General features: G+C 46.7%; 1 protein-coding gene across 4 annotated transcripts in view; it reads left to right on the forward strand.

The window, feature by feature from the left end:
* LOC136686208 (sodium/potassium/calcium exchanger 2-like) overlaps positions 1-18,003 on the forward strand; it is a 67,627-nt gene that overhangs the window by 44,689 nt on the left and 4,935 nt on the right. For 3 of the 4 annotated variants that reach the window (XM_066659836.1, XM_066659834.1, XM_066659835.1), the window contains exons 5-10: positions 2,549-2,599; positions 6,587-6,667; positions 7,688-7,770; positions 14,261-14,395; positions 14,477-14,566; positions 17,347-17,513. In XM_066659836.1, the coding sequence (XP_066515933.1) occupies positions 2,549-2,599; positions 6,587-6,667; positions 7,688-7,770; positions 14,261-14,395; positions 14,477-14,566; positions 17,347-17,513 (607 nt within the window). The remainder of the gene's footprint in view (positions 1-2,548; positions 2,600-6,586; positions 6,668-7,687; positions 7,771-14,260; positions 14,396-14,476; positions 14,567-17,346; positions 17,514-18,003) is intronic. The other variant, XM_066659837.1, reaches the window with a different exon arrangement.

Raw genomic sequence — 18,003 nt, forward strand, 5'->3', positions numbered from 1 at the left:
CCACACAGACACAGGGAGAACACACCACACTCCTCACAGACAGTCACCCGGAGGAAACCCACACAGACACAGGGAGAACACACCACACTCCTCACAGACAGTCACCCGGAGGAAACCCACGCAGACACAGGGAGAACACACCACACTCCTCACAGACAGTCACCCGGAGGAAACCCACGCAGACACAGGGAGAACACACCACACTCCTCACAGACAGTCACCCGGAGGAAACCCACACAGACACAGGGAGAACACACCACACTCCTCACAGACAGTCACCCGGAGGAAACCCACACAGACACAGGGAGAACACACCACACTCCTCACAGACAGTCACCCGGAGCGGGAATTGAACCCACAACCTCCAGGCCCCTGGAGCTGTGTGACTGTGACACCTACCTGCTGCGCCACCTAATTCACTGACTGTAAAGCTTTATTTTTTCTTTGGTGTAGTAAATATTTGAATGGGATTAATTTATTTTCCAATATTCAAATGTATCATGTCTGAAAAACAACTCTTTACTCCATTTTCTCTTTTTTTTTCATTTCTGCGTGCTGTAATGAAAGGGGTCGGAGTGTACCATCTGAGAGCGGGGGGAGACAGGCCTGCTGCACCTCTGAATGTCCACTAAACACAGAACAACATCCTCATACTCATCAGGGGCCAACACTAGACACACACACCGCAGTCCCACTGTCTACACTAAGGTTTCTCTGTGCACATATACACCCTGCTTTACGGTAGAAGGTGTGTGATCATGCAGGGATCAGACTACAGTCAGAAAACCAGAGTCTCCAGCTCAAATAAACAATCAGGACTCTCCGCCGCTCTCTACAGGTGTTGGTCAGCACAGAGCGATGGCTGTGAAATCTAGTACCAGTGGAAAATAATTATGATCAGCTCAAATGACAGCAATTTGCTGATTATGTAATAGTCATGAGATGGATGCTGATTTAGTCGAGCTGTAGTGGGACAACACACACCACACAAACACAAACACAACAAACACACAATGGTGCGGCATGTTCATGCGCGTGCATTGTCCCAGTGTCTAATCACAGCTGCATAGTGTATTGATCTTTCTGCTTGACCCTCAAACTGGGACATTTGTCTATTTTGGAAGCAGACACACACACACACACACACACACACACACACACATACATTTAATGATACAACCACACTCTCCGCCCCCTTCAGCCTCCTGTTTGATCGCCCCTGGCTTTTACTGTCCCTCTCTCTCATACTCACACACACACACTGCACATGCTACACACACACGCCACATGCTACACACACACACACACACACACACACCAATAATCATCTGATAGCTTGTCGGGCCACATCTTTGTTACGTAAGGACTTCCACACACAGCCACAAACGCATGCTCACACACCCATACGTCCCCTTCCTGGCTGAATCAATGTTAAAAGCTTTGTGCCTCTGGGGAGGACTGTCACAGCAACTCTGCAGGTCATTCGCCAAGGTCACCCACTCCCCGGCTTCACACGGACACACAGCGTCCACCAGCAACACCACGCCAACCGTATGGCGTCCTTTATTCATACGGATTGTATGTTCAGGCCTGTGTGATAAACAGGTCGTCTATAACTAATACTCACACTGACTCTGTCAGCCTGATTTTGACCAGTAATCTCCTCACACACTCTTCTGTGACACAAAGCAGGTGTGATGTGGTGGTGGATCATTCTCAGCGCTGCAGTGACACATTCGTGGTGGTAGTATGTTAGTGTGTGTTGTGCTGGTGTAGAGTGGATCAGACACAGCAGTGCTGCTGGAGTTTTTAAAACCTGTGTCCACTCTCTGTCCACTCTGTGAGACACTCCTCCCTCGTTGGTCCACCTTGTAGATGTAGAGTCAGAGACAGTAGCTCATCTGTCGCTGCACAGTGTGTGTCGCTCGTCCTCTAGTCCTTCATCAGTGACACAGGACGCTGTCGGCTGGATGTTTTTGGTCGGTGGACTGTTCTCAGTCCAGACACTGAGGGGTTTAAAAACTCCAGCAGCACTGCTGTGTCTGATCCACTCTACACCAGCAGAACACACACTAACACACTGCATCACACCTGCTCTGTGGGTGCAGGGCAACAGATGGACTACAGTGCACTGTCTGGTCGTTAGAGCTGATCAAATGGACGGCGCTGTGTGTTGTAGTCAGTTGTAGTGATGTATTTTGCGAGGAATACACTTGTTTTCTCTTGATAGACATTTGTACGTGTCGTCTCCTGTGTCTGTCTGAGCTGATCGTTAAAGGTCAGTCGCCCCCCAGAAAGCATGAACTGACCCAGAATATCCTGGAAAGGCCGGGTCCACTTTGTGTGGGGTTTGGCCCCGTCTTTTGCACTTATGTTGGTGAGATTGGCTTCCAGCCTCTGTAAACCATGTGCTCTGTCGTGCTCACCTTCGCCTGGTCTGTGTGTGTGAGTGGCTTACGCCTCCTGTGTGCTGCATGTGTATATGTGTGTGTGAGTGTGTGTGTGTTACCTTACACTTGTCTCTGTGTGTGTGTGTGTGACGTTGTAGAGCTGGGGACTTATGGCAAGCTTAAATATTATCACTCAATGACTGAAGAAGGTAAGCTCCTATCTCTGTAGATTCTCCACCCGTCCTCATCCTCCTCACGCCTTCCCTCATTACGCCGTGTTTAAACGCGAGCATGTGCACATGTGTGTGAGCGAGAATGCTTTCTTCTTGCTTTGACGACCTCTCTTGGTAAGATTTCACTAACATAAGTGCAAATCGTGTGCGTTCATCATTTTCATTGTCTTCTTAGCATTGGATTTTCTTTCTTTTGTCGTCGTCGTCGTCGTCTTTTTTAAAGAGTAAGTAAACCCTGAATTGTATCTGAGTGCAGCGCATGTTTAGACTCAGATTCAACAGAAACCCTACAAAGTTAAAGGTGCAGTAGGTGATTTTGTAGAAAGTGTGTAAGCCAGTTTTGGAAATAAAAATGCAAAGTGAAAATAGTCCCACCCCCTACATTCAGCCCCAACACCAACGCTTCATCCAGCCTCTTTTTGTTGGAAGCCTTCTCTACCTCCCTCTAGTCTTCTAAAGCTTTTCCACTGCATGGAACCTACACCACTCGTCTCTACTGGACTCTACTGGACCTGGTCCTATTCCCCCCGGTCCCTGTTGGTTTTTCCACTTCCTACAAGCAACACAACAACGGCGGCGGTAACGTTAAGCGGTGTTTACTCATGGTGTATTGGCGTGTTGTTGTTGTTTGGGACTGAACACAGCTCCGTCATCAGTTCAGACAGATCAGTAGAGTTTGTTCCTTCCTTGTTGCAGCGTCCAGCTCTCGCTGGATTCTTTCGTCAGCCACCGATCCAAGGAGCGTTTGAACCTCTTCAAAAGACCACGGCGTCATTTTACGAACTGCCGTAGTGAGTCGGATAAAAACAAACGTGATCTCTGCTGCAGCTGGAGATTTTACAGATGGAGAGTTGGTGCTGGTCGTCTGCGTTGCGTGGCATAGAGTGACGACTCTCTCTGGACGATCAGCGCTCTGCAAGGTTTACACGCCACGGTTTAGTCCCTACTCGACTCGCTCTGAACCACGAGAGAACAGCCACTAAACAAGAACCAGCTCCCAGAACCAGGACCAGGACCTGATTCACCTGAGGGAGAGTAAGAAAGGACAAGTAGAGTAGAATAGGGATCCTGCAGTGGAAAAGCAGCATAAGGCTTCAAGCCCACTTGTTCAAGCCATCACCCCCCAAAGTGGACTTTTCTAACACTGAGGGTTTACATACACTTTAAGTATCCGTCACTTTCATTTCATTATTTAATGGATTATTTCTCCTTTTTTTTTTCTTAACTGCGTGTAATTTCTCTTGATTTCTGAGTGTGAGTGTTCTTACAGACTCAGACTCTGTAGGACGCATGAGAAACCCTCACCTGAGCCTTTAAAAGCATGTTCACACCTAAACCTGAGACGTGTGTGTAGTGAAGGAGATCAGAGTGCAGTTAGTCAGGCCCAAACAGTGCTGTGTTAAAGCTGAGACGCTGAAGAAATGGTGCCTTCACATGCAGCAGCGAGACTCGCTCGTCACGGATGATGCGAGGAACAGTGAGTCACTCTGGGAGGAGTTACACAACAGCAGCAACACTGAGCTAATGTAATAATGGTATCCCTCCCTCCTCCTCCCGCTCCCCCCCCCCTCTCTCTTTTGTTCTAATCCAATAAGAACAGTTCGGAGACGTCTGGTTATTGCAGAATTGCTTTAGTCTCTTTGAGGATGAGTTAGACTCACATCACAGCCAGCAGAATGACAAATCGGCTTGTCCGCGTCCTCTGATGTCTGAGGCCGACGTCGCCTTCTAATTTTAGCCTCCCGCCTCATCTCAGTGCACTCTTTGATCCAGTCCTAATGTAGTTGCATTTCGCTGTTTTCCATGTGTGTGGATAAAGGGCCTCGCACTTCACCGTCTCCGCATTTAACACTCGTGTTTATATCGACACAAAGTCCCACCAAACTCTCCTCAAAATAACCTTGAAAGCATCTGGAGCTTCCAGAAGTCCGAAGGCTTCTGCAGATGGTTCCAGGGATGAGCAGCGTCCTGCCGAGGATAGGTCACGGGACGCAAAGGTCTTGTGATGCAGATGTGCATGTCAGAGGGGGGTTGGAGGGGAAGGCTGGGCAGGTTGCTGATGGCAACAGACAGCAGGGTGGGCCGAGAGCCAATCACAGTTAATGATTTTGCTGGGAAGGTCATACAGCGATGGGTCGGGACGTTCAGCATCGGAAAAAAGATCCTGCAGACTTCACAGGAAGAGAAAGCTGATCACTTCCATCGGTGCCTGCATTCGAACCTCAAAACACTGACTTCACACTTAGGGCCTGCATTAACACGCTTTATCAATTTATACTTTTTGTTTAAATGTGTCCCCGGTGTCGCCAGCTGCTCCCAGTGTATTAGACTCTCTCAAACCTCAGGAAAGACTTTTAAAACGGGCTGGGAATTGTCTGCAGCGGCTGAGGAAAAGGCTGTTTTCCTGTCATTCCGTCTTGTGCGACTACGGACATTCATGTTAATCTGTGAATAATCCGGCCACTGAGCTCCAGAAAAACACACACCTGTGCTGTCCGTCCTCTCGAACAACACGTTTCTGCTCACGTAACTCTGTCCCAGTGGCGGATGCTGGTCTTTCAAGGAGGGGAAGCTCAGTTTCGGCCTACATCATAAAATGTGTGGGTTTATTTATACGTAAATTCTACCCTCCGTTCCTTTTTAAGAAAATGCTCTGTGACCCTGTCGTACCAACAAGGCGTCTTTTCCAGGGACTTGACTAGTGTCCTCTCAATGGCCAGCAGAGCTAGGCTTAAACGGCCTTGGCCCATGTGAAGTGTGTCCGCCTGTGAGTGCTTTGTGACGGTGGAGGGGCTCAGCGGCACCCGCTGGACAGAAACTGCGATAGAAGTCAGAAAGAGTGATAGAAGTCAGTCTCCAAACACAAGCAGCTACAAAAAACCCCACCAGAAATAGAAGCTCGAGTTGTCGCTAGTCGTTTTTTACAAAGAAAATGCCGCTAAGAGGTTTAAGAAAATCTCCGGTTCAACTCAGAACAAAATGAAAATGTAACGCTCCCTCGGATCTTTACACCAAAGGATCGCTGATTCGCTCATTTCGCTGTCAATCAAAAAGGGATTCAGCCTCAGACAGATCATCCAATCATCATGCAGAAGCTGAGCGTCCGGGCCAGCCGAGGCCAGCCCACTGCCCCATAGACCCCCAGAGACGCTGAGCGTCCGATGGGCGGGACAAAGCCCAGCATTTATCCAATCACTCGTCTCGTTTCGCTGCACTTCACTGCTTCGCTATTGAACTCTGTGGACGCTCAGCGTCCTCACTGTTTAAAGCACTGTGAAGCTGCGGGAATGATTGAGAGGAAAGCCGCGTCTGTACCAGTGATAAGAAGCTGATTCTGAACAAAAGTTGAGCGCGTTGTAGTGCATATTTATTCACTGACATGTACACAACAGTATATATTTGATCACTTATTTTTTGACATTTTAGGGGAAGCCCTTGCAGTCTTAGAGCAATCGCCTCTGCTCTGTCCAGATACGGAAAACACAGAAGTTCTGTTCAGATGTTTACCTCTGGTTTAATGCAGAGAAGTGAACGGACGCTGGGAAGTGGGAAATACATTTTCGTTGTTCGAGTTAAAGTCGGACGCCCAGTGAAAGTAATACTTCACTCCCCTTTAATAGTGCACTGTGTAGTTATTAACGTAGGGACTAGTGTGTAGGGGGCATTTGGTACACAGCCTGTGTTTAAATGAATGACTGGTTCATGGTGTGTTTGTGTGTGTCATGATATTGTCTCATAACAAAACAGAGAAATGTGCTTATCACAAAACACCCCCTTCCTTTAATGTCACTGTATCACAAACAGGAGTGAGGCAGGGTCTGAAACAGTTGCATGTCGAACCTCAAACCTGTTTCATCTCTGAAGATTAGCTCGCATCAAACAAGTCAGAGATCCAAATGCTAACGGCGTTAAGCCGAGCCATAATCCTTTGAGTCTGTCTCAGTCTCTTCCTCCATCTTTCAGGAAAATTCCGTGAGAAGGCCTCGATACTTCACAAAATCGCCAAAAAGAAATGCCAAGTGGAAGACGCCAACGGAGTCGCCGGTGAGTTCCTGGTGTTAACTTTCGTTATAACATCTACACGCCTAGCTCACCTGACAGCCACGCCCAGTTTAAACTTACACACACACACACACTGTAACAATAAAGAACACACACACACACACTGTAACAATAACGAACACACACACACACACACAAAAACACACACACACACACACTGTAACAATAAAGAACACACACACACACACACACTAACAATAAAGAACACACACACACACTAACAATAAAGAACACACACACACTGTAACAATAAAGAACACACACACACACACACACACACACTAACAATAAAGAACACACACACACACTGTAACAATAAAGAACACACACACACACTAACAATAAAGAACACACACACACTGTAACAATAAAGAACACACACACACACACACACACACACTAACAATAAAGAACACACACACACTGTAACAATAAAGAACACACACACACACACACACACACACTAACAATAAAGAACACACACACACTGTAACAATAAAGAACACACACACACACTAACAATAAAGAACACACACACACTGTAACAATAAAGAACACACACACACACACAGTACGAAACACCACCCCACAGGAGCTTACAAGGATAAACATGGTGTTAACGCTGGAGGGGGGTCTTTAAATAAACGTAACCACTGTTATTTACTGAAGACGTCATGAAACACTGCACAACCTGTGCATCAGTGTTGAAAGTTTCAAATTTCTCAATCTATTTTTCTTTTCTTCTTTGCGAGTCTCATTCATGATCAAAGGCAGGAACACACTCGGGTTTAAACAGACTGATTATGCTAACAGGCCCTCATTACCATATTAGCATCTTAACACAACTCAAACGGCACTGCGCCATTGAGGGCATCTTTCTTTGATGTTGTGTGGACTCAGTGTTATCATATTTAGAATAACATTCACACACACACACACACACACACACACACACCTGCTGGAGTATGACTGTGATTTGAGTGTCTGATGTGTTTGCTTCAGATAAGAATCTTCCGAACAGTTCCAGTGTGGAGGTGGAAGTGTGTCCACCGCTGAACGGCACTGCGGGACAGGAGGGTGACACGGTGAGTCACACACACACACACACACAGCCGCTGAGGTTCTGTACTGGCACTGTATTAAATTTATGATCTTTAGATCAAGGTTAACTGAAACCGCTTTGAGTGAAGTTTGGGTGAAGAGCTCACTGTCGTCCTGTGTGCACTTCCTCTGAGATTAACGTGTGATATTTTACTTGTTTAAGAACTGTTCTGTTCTGTTCTGAACCTGTTCTAGCAGGTAATCGTACAAATGAAATGTTGTAGCCAAAGCTTGAAAGCATTTGCTTCCTTAGTGCAAGACATCTAAAGAAAGACGGACCCAGACTGCGATGGATATTTGGCCCGAAAATGGCCCGAGTCTGTAGTTCTGTCCACCAACAAACAACGTGGGGCTAATAATCATGTCCAGCTCACACAACACACACCAGTGCCATAACTGAAGCGTAAGAGCCACAGATTTGGCTCGAACGTGTCTGATATCTGGGGTAATTCTTGAGTAAACACACGTATCTGCAGCCATCACCTTGTGGAGAGCAACGTCTGTGAGGCCATGAGAGCATGTTCATGAGAGCAACGTTTACTCCCCCCACCTTTAAACCCGTATGCCACTGCAGACCCTCACCCTCCTGTTTCACCGAAGGCAGTGGTGTGTAGTTACTCTAAGATTGTCACAGTGGAGAGTGGTGTTACGGCGGCGGATGTGTGAGCGACCCTTGTTCCTCTTTCATTGGTTTTCAGATAAATAAATAAAATTAAATAAAACTAAATACACACACTCTCCTCTACACAACACACTCTCGTTGGGATGATGAAGAGCCCTCACCCTCTGCCCCATGTTGGCGCAGCACGATGCCAGTCGAGCAGATGGTACAGCTTGCGTGTGGGCAGAGCGAGTGCCCTCTCAATGTCACCAAGACAACCAGGTCATGAGGGGCCACAACCGTGCTCAGTTCCAGCTCCCGCAAACACGGCGTCGGTTATGCGCTCATACACAACATATGCTTAATGGTTCATCCACTCACACACACACACACACAGCACACGCTGCACTTCAGAGGGTCCCTGGCTCTGTAGATGAAGTGGGAGTGAGGCTGAACCTGTGGAGAGAGAGCGAGAGAGAGATAAGAGATGGGCTTTATTCCAGTCCAAACAAATGAAGCTCTGATTGACTCCCTGGCTCCGAGTCTGGGAGGGAGCACCTGCCCTGTGACCAGTCAGGAACCTGCCCCAAGATGGCGAGCGCACCAGTCTGCGCTGCAAGGTATTGACAGGACGTCCTTTGTTGACGTGTAGCGTGTGCCGACCAGAGAAAGCTTAGAAAGATTAGAAAGAAAACATGGATTTAGGTTCCCAGGGGTTTAAGGGAGGCATCTATTTTTAATTCCAGATTATGGCAGACGTTTTAACCACAGTTCTTTTTAGTTTCATAAACGGCATGTTTTCACAATAAAGAAAAAACCAAGAATGGAAAACAATACGCTTTTTATTTGTAATTTGGAGAAACAAACCGGTGTTTTTAATGTTATGGCTGATCAGTGAAGGTTTATTCCTGTAGCTGTGTTCTCTTCTCTGCTGGTCCTAGGACAAGCGAGTAACCCCTGGTGTTAGAGTCGGAAGCTGAGCGGTGGTGTCCCTGCATCGCGAGAGGCTCGTAGACTTCATTTTCTCTAAATTAAGATCCGGGAGCAGGATGACGGAGGGGGTGAGGAGCAGAGCTGGAGAGAGATGAGTGTCTTTCCGGGATTCAATATCCTGTAATGTACTGGAGTCATTCCTCTCGTATTTCAGTGGCTGAGTGATGGCTCTCTCTCTGCGCCGCTGCTCATACGTCACTTGTCGTGTTGAATTCTTTCTAGGTTTGTTTCTGTGGGACATTGCTGTTTGCCCAGAGCTGTCTAATTTATTTATTTTTTAGTGTCACCAGCTTTGAGTCGACACTCAAACTATGGCATTCAATAATTCTGGTGTCTATAGTTTTATTAAATACTCAGCTTCATTTACTGCACAGTGCTGGAGTCACATGATCAGACTTCACTGTGTATGTTTATATCACCAGCTCTGTCCAGAATAATGTGTGTAGATGAGCTCAGTTTTATTGGCTGCTCTCTTCTGATCATATATTAGAGTATTGTTTGTTTCCCAGGCGACTAGCACCGCTCTGTAGCAGCTCCGCACCAGTCTGCAGTGATATCAGAGGAGCTGCTGGACTTTTAGAGCTTCATTCCCAGGCGACTAGCGCCGCTCTGTAGCAGCTCTGCACCAGTCTGCAGAGATATCAGATGAGCTGCTGGACTTTTAGAGCTTCCTTCCCAGGCGACTAGCGCCGCTCTGTAGCAGCTCTACACCAGTCTGCAGTGATATCAGAGGAGCTGCTGGACTTTTAGAGCTTCATTCCCAGGGGACTAGCGCCGCTCTGTAGCAGCTCTACACCAGTCTGCAGTGATATCAGAGGAGCTGCTGGACTTTTAGAGCTTCATTCCCAGGCGACTAGCACCGCTCTGTAGCAGCTCCGCACCAGTCTGCAGTGATATCAGAGGAGCTGCTGGACTTTTAGAGCTTCATTCCCAGGCGACTAACGCCGCTCTGTAGCAGCTCTGCACCAGTCTGCAGTGATATCAGAGGAGCTGCTGGACTTTTAGAGCTTCATTCCCAGGCGACTAGCGCCGCTCTGTAGCAGCTCCGCACCAGTCTGCAGTGATATCAGAGGAGCTGCTGGACTTTTAGAGCTTCATTCCCAGGGGACTAGCGCCGCTCTGTAGAAGCTCCGGACCAGTCTGCAGTGATATCAGAGGAGCTGCTGGACTTTTAGAGCTTCATTCCCAGGCGACTAGCGCCGCTCTGTAGCAGCTCCGCACCAGTCTGCAGTGATATCAGAGGAGCTGCTGGACTTTTAGAGCTTCATTCCCAGGCGACTAGCGCCGCTCTGTAGCAGCTCTGCACCAGTCTGCAGTGATATCAGAGGAGCTGCTGGACTTTAGTTACATTTAGGGCCTCATTCTCCTTCAGAAGAGTTCCACAATCAGAGATTACCCCCCTTTCCTCACTCTTCTGTGACATGGAGCTCCATTTCTACGTTACGTTTAGTAGGAGTCACAGGCACCAGAATGTAATTGCTTCACTGTTTAAGGTGGAACTGTAAATTTACAGCTAACTCCTGAGACCTCAGCTGCTCCTCGTGCTGTTTTCTGCTCGTTCTGAAGTAAAGGCCATAATTCACTGAAACTACAGTAAACTCAGAGAATACACTGGGATCATAGAATTTAAAGGAGGAAACACTGACACCTGTGGGTGTCTTTGGGCGCTGTGCAGCGTCTCCCTCTGTTTGGAGTGTGACTCTGAACACCCTCAGTTTAAAGGGCCATGCCGCCCTCACACTTCACCCCACCCCTCTCCCTCAACTAGACCTGAGACCCCCACCCCTAGGACACACGGAGGGGGAGGGGCTAAGAGGTGAACTGGAGTTAGGGTTAGTTTTAGGGTCAGAGTTAGTGTTTATAGAGTGTAAGGCTATTTAAATAGAAACGCATGTATTCTCCCCACACTCTCCTCCCTCTCACACTCCTGCTGGATCTATTTTCAGCGGCCCACACCCGCCGTCCCGTGGTGAACCCGCGTGCATCTGGCAGCAGCGCTGTGTTCGCACCTGCGGCCGCATCCAGGAGCGCTCTCACTCGATAATTACTCTGCTCCTCTCTCCGTGACCGTCCTGATCTCTCTCTTTCTCACTCACACACACATTCACACGTCCCACAAAGCAGACTGAAGGTCACTTTAAAACCAGCAGGGTGTTTGGAGCTCATAACTGTAGCTATTTTTACAGAGAACAAGGAGCCTCTAGTCAGTCGTATTCCGGATCAAAGCCGAGAGAAGAACAAACCACGGGAAAAAATGTTGCGGCGCTGATCGACTCCAACGAACGTCAGTCAAATTCGTATTCACAGTCTGCCCCAGAGACATTAGAGTCACTGTAACAGTGGACTCTATCTCCAGGAGAAGGGTAAAACCATCTTAACTTTCAGTGTAAGTCAATGGAAATAGACATTATTCAGAGTAAATTTGGAGCATTTCTATTGGTCCAATCTCCACAGCTGCTGTGTTCAAATGATGTAATTAAACACCCACAGAAACAGAGACACGTGTTTGTTTCTGGACAGTGGTGATGAGTGAAAGCTTGCTATTAATTAACTGTCCTTTTTCTGACATCAGAGGGAAGTAATGCACTGTTTCTTCAAATGTTCTAATTTTGTACCAAAAGCAGCTGAAACAGGCCTCAAAATGCAGAACGTAGTCTATATCCGAGTGAAACAGGACGGTTTCTCATGGGAATCATGGGGGGAGGGGCGTGGAAGTTTGATTGGATGGTAACAAGCAGTTTTTTTCAAAAATGATTGATTCATTTAAATGAACCATATTAGTATTAGTTCAGGAAAATGAGTCAGATGTGACTGATTCGGATTCACTTCGCTGGTTATATTCAGTTTATTTATAAAGTAAAGACGTTTAAAAGCTCCAAAAGCCCTGTTTCAACAAAAAAGACTGTGTTGTTCTCTCTTTTCCGCTTCAGAGCGCATTCAGCATCACACACACACACACACACACACACACACACAGATATGTGTCAGAAGTATCCAAATGAGTGAACAGTGTCTTTAAATTATACAAAAGAGTCGTAGAAAAGATGAGCCACTTCCATTTTTATTGCAGATTTTGGATGTATCTCCGTCTGAACAGAAGGCACAGCTGAGCTTGCAGTATGCTTAGTATGGACTATATTACAGTTAGTAATCAGTCGACAGGACGTGCTCGGGCACACACAGGCTGTGTTACAGCGAGCTGGCTGTTCTGATTCAGCAGTTCCATTAATGAGCTGCTAGGAGCCATGCACCTGCCGTACAGGAAAACAACAGCCACGCTCAACAGATTCACCTACAGCTACAGAGCGCAGACACAGGACACACACACAAGCCCCGCGCAACTACCCAGCCTCCTCACAGCCTTGCAGCCCTCTCCATGAACCCAGAGCAGGTTAAAGGTGACATGTTATTTCCCTTTTTTCTGGGTCTTAATGAAACCCCACGAGCCCCACAGCAGTGTTCTCCCCCTGTGTAAACAGCCCTGTTCAGAACGCCCGCTTTCAGCACCTGTTCCTTTAAATGATAATGAGCCGCTCGCTGTTCACCCCGACCCCGAGCGCACAGCAGTGAGGAGCGAGGAGCAGAAGCTCTGGTTTTTAGCTGTTTTCACTCTGTTCTCTTTCTTCTCCGTTTTTACTCAGTGCTCTTATTTCTCCGCGCTCGTTTTGTCTGTTTTGCTGCGTTTAACCTCGTCTTTGTGCTCTCACATAAACACGGGTCCAGCGCTGTGATTGGACAGACTCAGATGAGGGGGCGGGGCCATTCTAAAGTCTCTGCACTTGACATCAGAAGTGGAGCAGAATCAGAACGCCTCATTTTATCTAATGTATAAGACACAGTGAAAACTGGGTGGTCTTGTTTCACAGTGTGTGGGTTGGTGGGCTCCAGATTCACACATTTTTTATAATATCCCCTTTAACATATCATTTAGTTTCCATGCTGATGTTACTTTAAAATTGGCCGTGTACCAGAGGCGTGAGAAGAGGACGCCTCCCGGGAGCTTGTACAAACAGACTGTCAAAGCTGACTTTGTAGAGAGACTTCCAGCTTCACGACCCGTTTCTGGAGACGCTCAGCGTTTTCTGTGTGAGACAGTCTGTGTGTGTGTGTGTGTGTCTGTGTGTATATATGTGTGTGTGTGTGAGAGAGAGAGAGAGAGAGAGAGAGAGAGTGTGCTGTTGAGAGAGTGTGTAGCGTGAAGGAGGGCTTCGTTAAGCTTTTGCTCTGTCTCGAGGAATATTATCACCAAGGCTACAACCAGGCAGGTGACAGATCATCTCAGTGGGACCCCTGTGTTCTTTCGGTATAAGACCTCAGAAACTAGACAAACACACACACACGCACACGCACACACACACACACACACACACACACACACAATGCCAAGTGTACAGTATGCTGCACACAAACACATTCATGGCATGTTTAGACAAGTGGCCATTGTTCTCCAAGGAATGAATGCTGATCTAATTGGCAGAAGGGTGTGTGTGTGTGTGTGTGTGTGTCTGTATACGTGTCTGCCTGCACATATAAGTACCTATGGCCCTGTTTACCCTGGTTGTTTCACGCTAAAGCAGTTGTATTTGTGTCAGAAAAAACAAGAGACATTTACAGCCCTTTAAAAATGTCTGTTTAAAGCAACACTAAGTAAAATTTGGTATTTTCGCTCCTGGGCTGCACATAGAATTGCAGTTTCTGCAGTGCTGAGCCTGGAGTAACAAAGACAGAGGCTCTATTCGCCCTGTTTCAGCTCAGTGGAGCGTCACTCTGAATTTGAAGCTTTAATTTTAAGGCAAAATACTACCAAGTGTTGCTTTAAATGTCCAGGTGTAAACAAGGTCTGTAGATCTCCAAACTGACAGGCTCTTGTCTTGGAGCAGGGTGAAGAAGATGAAGAGGAAGATCAGCCCCTCAGCCTGGCGTGGCCTGAGACCTGCCGTAAACGCTTCACGTACCTCTTCCTCCTGCCCATCGTCTTCCCGCTGTGGATCACGCTCCCGGACGTCAGGAAGCCTGTGAGTCAGGAGGAGGTTCTGGTCTCTCTTGTGAAGCCAGTGTGTGTGTGTTTACTCTCTGTCTGTCTCCGTTTCTTACAGACGTCCAAGAAGTTTTTCCCCATCACGTTTCTGGGAGCGATCTGCTGGATCGCTGGCTTCTCCTATCTGATGGTGTGGTGGGCTCACCAGGTGAGTGTGAGATGTGCAGATAAACACACTGCACACAGGAGAACACACCTGGCAGCCAAGCGAAACCTGACGTACAGTGGGGGAAATAAATATTCAACAAGTCAGCTATTATTTCACTAAACATACGCAACAATAACAGCATTTACACATCACTTTATGGACTGGAGTGGTGTGATTAGGTGAACACAGTGGTGTTAAAGGTGGTGTCACTGGGTCTTGGGGTTCCAGGTCACTGTTTGTTAGGAGTGTAGTGTGTTCTCCCTGTGTCTGCATGGGTTTCCTTTGGGTGCCCCCCTTTAGCTTAAAATTACAGCTTCAAAATGATTGTGATGCTCTACTGAGGTGTAATGGGGAGCATAGAGCCTCTGTCATTATCACTCTGGAAACCACCTGCACTTCCCCATTGATTTCAGTACAGTGCTGTGAAGATGAATAACACTAGGGGGAGCCCCAGGGCCAAAATCCCAGAATCTGACGTAGTGTTCCTTTAAAGGCGAGGCCACCCAGTTCCTCCAGGTAAAGAGTCCCCCCTTCGCGAGGGGTTCCCACCCGTGTTTTCTTGGTTGGTAACACAAGCAGACCAGTGGTGTGATGATGCCCCCTGGTGGAAATAAATGTCAACTTATACAGTATATTCCAACAAGTACAAGTGGATCTCAATGAAACAGAATATCATCAAAAGGTTCATTTATTTCATTAATTCAATTAAAGAAGTGAAACTCATCTAAAGATTCATTACAAATGAAGTGATCTATTTCAAGCCTTTACTTCTTTTAATGTTGATGATTATGGCTCACAGCCAATGAATGATAGCGGCCTTCAGCTCGTCTGCATTGGGTCTGGTGTCTCTCATCTTCCTCTTCACACTACCCTGTAGATTCTCTATGGCGTTTAGGTCAGGAGTTCTCTGGCCAGTCAAGTGCAGTGATAATGTGGTCATTTAACCCAGATATTGGTGTTTTTAGTAGTGTGGACATGTGCTGAGTCCTGCTGGAAAATGAAACCTGCATGTCCATGTCCATAAAGCACATCAGCAGAGGGAAACATGAGGTGCTCTAAAATGTCCTGGTAGACGGTATTCGCCGTGAGTGTGTAGCCTACTGAACCACGCTAAGGGACCGTATTAAAGTCTTAGGGACACTTTGCAGGTGTTTTGTGTTGATTCTAATATTCTGAGTTAATCATACTTGGGTTTTCATTGGCTCTATGCCATAATCATATTAAAAATGGGTCGCTCTTTTTGTAATGAATCTATATAAGAACTGAATTTATAAATGAATTACTGAAATAAATTAGCGTTTTGATGATATTCTAATTTCACCATGTGAAGGACTGGCGCCCCCTCCAGGGTGTGTTCCTTCCTTGCGCCCATTTATTGAGATGCACCTGTACATCTGCGTAACACACACTCAGTACCTGTTTTCTTGTTATTTATTAATTGTATTATTCAACCTGATTAGTAAATTAGGGTAAATTGTTATTGATTAGATTGTACACACACACACACACACTCTCAACTTGTACCATAAGTAAACTGATATTTGCAGATGTATATACTACGCGTGTATATTTAACTCCGAAAAAAGTATTTGATTGTTATGATGATAAATTTACATACACCTTGTTTCTACACTCACTGAACATGGATCTGTATACATCAGGACACCCCCCCCACACACACACACACATAGCAGGGTGGGGGGGTGTGTGTCCTCTGGGGTTCCTGACCATAAAAAAAACAAGGGGAAATGGGTGGTAACAAAGTATGCAGAGCAACAGAATTAATAATAATAATTGCAGAGCTACAGAGTGATGTGTGGGGGTCAGTGGAGCTGAGGGTATGGACAGTGAGTGTAGAAAAGGAGGTGGTTGTAATGTTATGGCTGATTGGTGCCTTATATCAGATTATGGGGTTAATTTGAGTAAACTTTTTAAAAAGCTGGACAAATCTGGTCAAACGAGGATCGAACGGTGAAGACGAACGCACGGCTCAGAGTGGACCGGGGAGAGCCAGAGAAGTCAGAAAATGGTCGGCAGGTCGCGTCTGTGATGTTGTTAAGCGGTTAATCGAGTCTAATTCTAGACAGTGGCGTCAGCTGGCTTAGTTACACCCAGTGCTGGAGCTGTGAGGTGTTGTTGGCAGTGCTTTGTGACTCACTGGTGCGATGAGAGATGAGGGTTTAATCAAAGATTCAAAGTGGCAGTGTGAGGAGTGTGTCCCATTCCTCAGCAGCTCCTTCTCTCCTCTCTGTGAGTAAAGCAGTCTCCGGGATTTCATTCCCAGTGCCTGGCTTCTCTAATCACCTCAGACCCAGGGTGGACATTAAAACAGAGGGCATTATCCCGGAGAGAAGGATGACATAAAGGACTGCGGTTGGTCTGTCTTGTTCACTGTGCTCCTCCCTGAAAACACAGAGTGAGGGCGGAGCTTCTGCCGTAGCCAGTAGATGAGCTGAAAACCCTGACCCTCCATCTTAAAACTGGACAGCTGTCCACTGATCTCAGATCAGAGGGGTCAGGGCGGTCTGATGAGAATGTATCTTTGAAATACACTTCTTCTTCTCCTCTGCCGTCATCGCAACCCCCTTTTATAGCTGGAGCGCCCCCTGCAGCCAATTAGAATTCGCCAGGCTCTGGGAGGATGAAGAGCAAACTAGAAAACAGAGCAGAACATACGAGGGTCATAACATGCTTTATATATCACACACACACACTGCCTTCATTTCTGAGGATGTGTTACAGAGGTGTGCTCACTGAAGTCTCACGCCTTTCTCCTGCAGGTTGGCGAGACCATCGGCATCACGGAAGAGATCATGGGTCTGACCATCCTGGCGGCTGGAACCTCCATTCCGGACCTCATCACCAGCGTCATCGTGGCTCGGAAAGGACTCGGAGACATGGCCGTGTCCAGCTCCGTCGGCTCCAACATCTTTGACATCACCGTGGGGTAATGATAAGGCACCAGTCTGTGTTTGAATCTTCCTCAGCTTTAGATTTGGTTCATTTAAATATTAGAGGTGTCAAAGACTCATGCCGTTAATGCATTTTCATAGTTTCTTCTTCATGTGAACCATCCATAGTTATAGACAAAGTGAAGCCCGGTCTCTACCCTTGACCTCATTTGTGTACAAGCAAAAACAAAGGAAATACATGGATTCCTTTGCACTAGAGACTGTGTAAAAGTCTGTAATAATGTTGTTTAAAATGTAAATTTAGTGAAAATGTTGGTGAGGATCTTTCCTTGGACAGTAGCTGATTACAGTGGACAGTTTAATTAGACTAACTGGCAGCTGACAGCATCCAAACCGTTCTCTGTTCATTTCTTTCCACAGTATTCAGGATCAAACATTGATGTGACCTCTCACATTTAATTATTTTAATCATTGACACCTCTAATATATCATCGCTGTTCAAATAAATACATGTTTTTCCACTTT

The sequence above is a fragment of the Hoplias malabaricus genome, chromosome 2 (genome assembly GCF_029633855.1).
Source record: "Hoplias malabaricus isolate fHopMal1 chromosome 2, fHopMal1.hap1, whole genome shotgun sequence".
NCBI classification, from domain to species: Eukaryota; Metazoa; Chordata; class Actinopteri; order Characiformes; family Erythrinidae; genus Hoplias; species Hoplias malabaricus.